The sequence below is a fragment of the Leopardus geoffroyi genome, chromosome A2 (assembly GCF_018350155.1).
Source record: "Leopardus geoffroyi isolate Oge1 chromosome A2, O.geoffroyi_Oge1_pat1.0, whole genome shotgun sequence".
Lineage (NCBI taxonomy): Eukaryota > Metazoa > Chordata > Mammalia > Carnivora > Felidae > Leopardus > Leopardus geoffroyi.
Window position 1 is genome coordinate 7025296 of NC_059331.1, and position 3429 is coordinate 7028724.

The 3429-nt window shown below is 45.4% G+C and overlaps 1 protein-coding gene across 1 annotated transcript; it reads right to left on the bottom strand.

Annotated features, from left to right (window-relative positions):
* Window positions 1-1559: 1559 nt before the first annotated feature.
* On the bottom strand, window positions 1560-3165 carry LOC123607358 (olfactory receptor 7A10-like). The gene has a single exon (XM_045496530.1). It carries the CDS (start codon window positions 3074-3076, stop codon window positions 2048-2050), a length of 1029 nt encoding a protein of 342 aa, XP_045352486.1. The 5' UTR covers window positions 3077-3165; the 3' UTR covers window positions 1560-2047.
* Window positions 3166-3429: the final 264 nt, after the last annotated feature.

Consider the following 3429-nt stretch of genomic DNA (forward strand, 5'->3'; position numbering starts at 1 on the left):
GTGAAGGAGGACACCACTAGTCCCTAGTATGCAGAGGCCACAGGTGCAGCTAAACATCCTATAATGCATAGGACAGAAATACCAGCAAGAATTATCTGGTCCTAAATGTCAACAGTACCCAGGTTGAAAAACCCAGTGATAGAAAAATAATTTCTATACTAGGCACTAAGGGGAAGGTGGAGGGCAATCAGATACTGTTCAAGGCTCATTAGGATGGTCCTATCATCTTGGCTTCATCTAATTCTGCCCAGGTCTCCAGGGAAGGAGTTTCATGGAGTAGTTGGACGCTAGGACCTTACTGCACTGAATACAAAGTGATTTTATTTTTGAGGGGCACTTTGTGTCACACCCTCAGACACATGCTGGGGAAGAATGCAGCTAGGCAGAGCCTTCCAGGGTGCAGGATCCTACCCAGTAGAAGGGGCACAAGATGGGGACACATAAATGCTGTGTTCATACATATAATACCCACTACTTTATGAGAATCTCTATATAAGATGCTTAACACTAGCTGTCTATAATCACCCCAACAGTTATTTACAAATGAAGAATGTGAGGCTGCTTAGAGACAGAGTAAATATCCTAGTAAATGATAAAGTTAGGATTCAAACATTGGAATCTGCCTAAGTCCAAATGTAGTGATAATCAAGAGGGTACAGTAGTCCTCAAGTCAACCTAAAATATTTTTTTTGCTTTCAGTTCAAGAGAATCTATCCATTCTACCCAAACCAGCTCAACCGGTACAAAGGATGCTTTGTCCTCTTGGTTCCCTGTTGTGGGGGGTCTCTGGGGCCATTTCCTGGTCTGTACAGATCTGACCTCCAGCATGTGGTGTTCCTGGGGCTGTTCAGAGGGCTAAGCTTTGAACAGAGCGCCTCTCCTATGTGGCTTCCTTGATGCCCTGAGTCAGCTCTGGAGATGCACTCAGCTCCATCTAGACTCATACCCTGTTCAACCCTCTCTGGTCAGGTTTTCCAACTCTGTTCTGCTGGTAATGAATCCCTCCTCTGTGCCATCCTCCTCACTCCATGAGTTAATAGGGTCAAAGGAATGGCTGGCTGTTCACAGTCTCTGCACCTTTTCTGGGCCAACACAGATGCTGGTGGCCCTCATGGATCATGGTGGCTAACACTGAGTCCTTATGCCAGACACTGCTCTGAGCACTCTTAGGTGTAACATTTAATCCCCACCAGAACTCTTCAGGAAATGTATTGTCATCATTATTACAGATGAGGGCATAGAGACACAGAGAAGTAACTTGTGTAAGAAAGAGCATGCCATTTAGTGAATAATGGCAGATTTGAACCCAGAGCCCTCTTAGCCACTGTGCTCTGCTGTGCCTCAAAATATGGCACGTGCTATGAAAATTGGACTGGGTAGGATGTCAAGGTAGGTCTCTGAAGAGCTGTGAGTTTTGATTTGAAGCCTGACTATGAGAGGGAGCCAGGTGTGTGAAGATTTGGCAAAGTGTGCACCAGGCAAGGAAGATCGCAAGTAGACCAGGGCTTTCTTTCACTTAAAATAGACACTACAATGAGTTTCTTGAAGAAGATTCTTATTAACATCCTCAGTATAGGTCCACGGGCACCACCCAAGCAAGATTCAGTAAGTAAAATTTAATAGGGTGAGGGAGATCCATATGATAGATCGTGGTTTCCACACTGAGACCAGGGAAGCCATGGTCCAGCATTCGTGGTGCTAGAAGCTAGAACATAACTGAGAAGGGCAAATATGAGTCAGTAATGTGAAACACTTGTCATTCCTGTCCCCCATCTTCCCAGTGCACTCCTTGTCTTCTCCCTTGATGCTTACAGGAGTCTGTGTCCTTGAAATAGTGTGCTTTCATGAGAAGTGTAGTTATTGGTTGACCATTCTTTTTCTTGGATGTATGACAAGACTTTTGGTGTGCTACTTCACGTCTGTGTTCAGGAGTGTTTTTCTTCTAGTAAACCATTAATAGTATTTATGTCCTTTCTTCGGATTACATATTCAAGGACACCAGTTATCAGCACTGTTGATCTCTGTTGTCCGTCTTTAACTTTGGTTATCACTGGAAGTAAGCTCCTCTCCTGAAAAGTCTCCTCAGAGCCCCTTTCATGTCCCTGTTCCTCAGGCTGTAGATGAAGGGGTTCAGTGTGGGGGTGACCACTGTGTACATCATTGAGGCTATTGCACCCTTTCTGGACAGATGGGCTGTTCCGGAAGTGAGGTAGACCCCAAGGCCTGCACCATAGAACAAGGAGACCACCAAGAGGTGGGACCCACAGGTGGAAAAGGCTTTGTACTTCCCCACAGCAGAAGAAATGCCCATTATGCAGGACATAATTCTAGAATAAGAGAAAAGGATCCCAGTCAGGGGAATAACACCCAACAGGCCAGTTACAAAATATAGTAGGATGTCATTGACAAGGGTGTCAGAACAGGCAAGCTTGAGGATCTGAGCAAGTTCACAGAAGAAGTGGGGGATTTCTGTCTCTTTGCAGAAGGCCACCCTCAAAACCATCAGACTTTGCAACAAAGAATATGTCAGGCAGATTAACCAAGAAAGCAGAAGCAGGAGACCACAGAGGCGAGGGTTCATGATGACCATGTAGTGCAGGGGGTGACAGACGGCCACAAACCGATCATAGGCCATCACGGTCAGTAGCAAATTATCTAATCCAGCAAAAATCATGAAAAAACACATTTGGGTAAGGCAGCCTTCATACGTGATGGCGTTGCTCCGTGTCTGGATGTTCACTAACATCTTGAGGACAGTGGTGGAGGTGAAACAGATATCAGTGAGGGACAGGTTGATGAGGAAGAAGTACATGGGGGTGTGGAGGTGGGGGTCAGAGCTGATGGCCAGAACGATGAGCAGGTTCCCTAAAACACAGACCAGGTACATATAGAGAAACAGCCCAAAAAGGAGGGGCTGCAGGTTTATATCTTCTGAAAGCCCCAGAAGGATGAATTTTGAAATAGCTGTTTGGTTCCCTGCTTCCATATGATTTATGGAAATTCCCTGGGAAGAGGCAAGAATAATGTTAAGACAGTGACAAAACAAGATTGCGCCATACGCAATAAACTCGTTCATTCATGAAGTCTTATCTTACCTAAGAGCAGTGATTTCTATCGTTGAACAAAGTCTCCTCAGTAAATACCCTCCCTTCCCTGCTTCTACCACTGCTACTGGGACCATCTCTTTATTTATCTATTTTTTAGTTATTTTTAAGTAATCTCTACACCCAATGTGGGGCTCGAACTCACGACCCTGAGATCAAGGTGCCCCCAGGATCACATCATTAAAATGAATGTCCCACACCATGCAGGGTGGGCGGGCAGGTCTCCTCTGCATCACCCCCAACTCAGTTGTTCTACCTCTGTTGTGTAGTTCCTGTGAAAGAACCATCAGCCTCATGAGCATTTCCTTTCTGCCCTGTTAGCTGT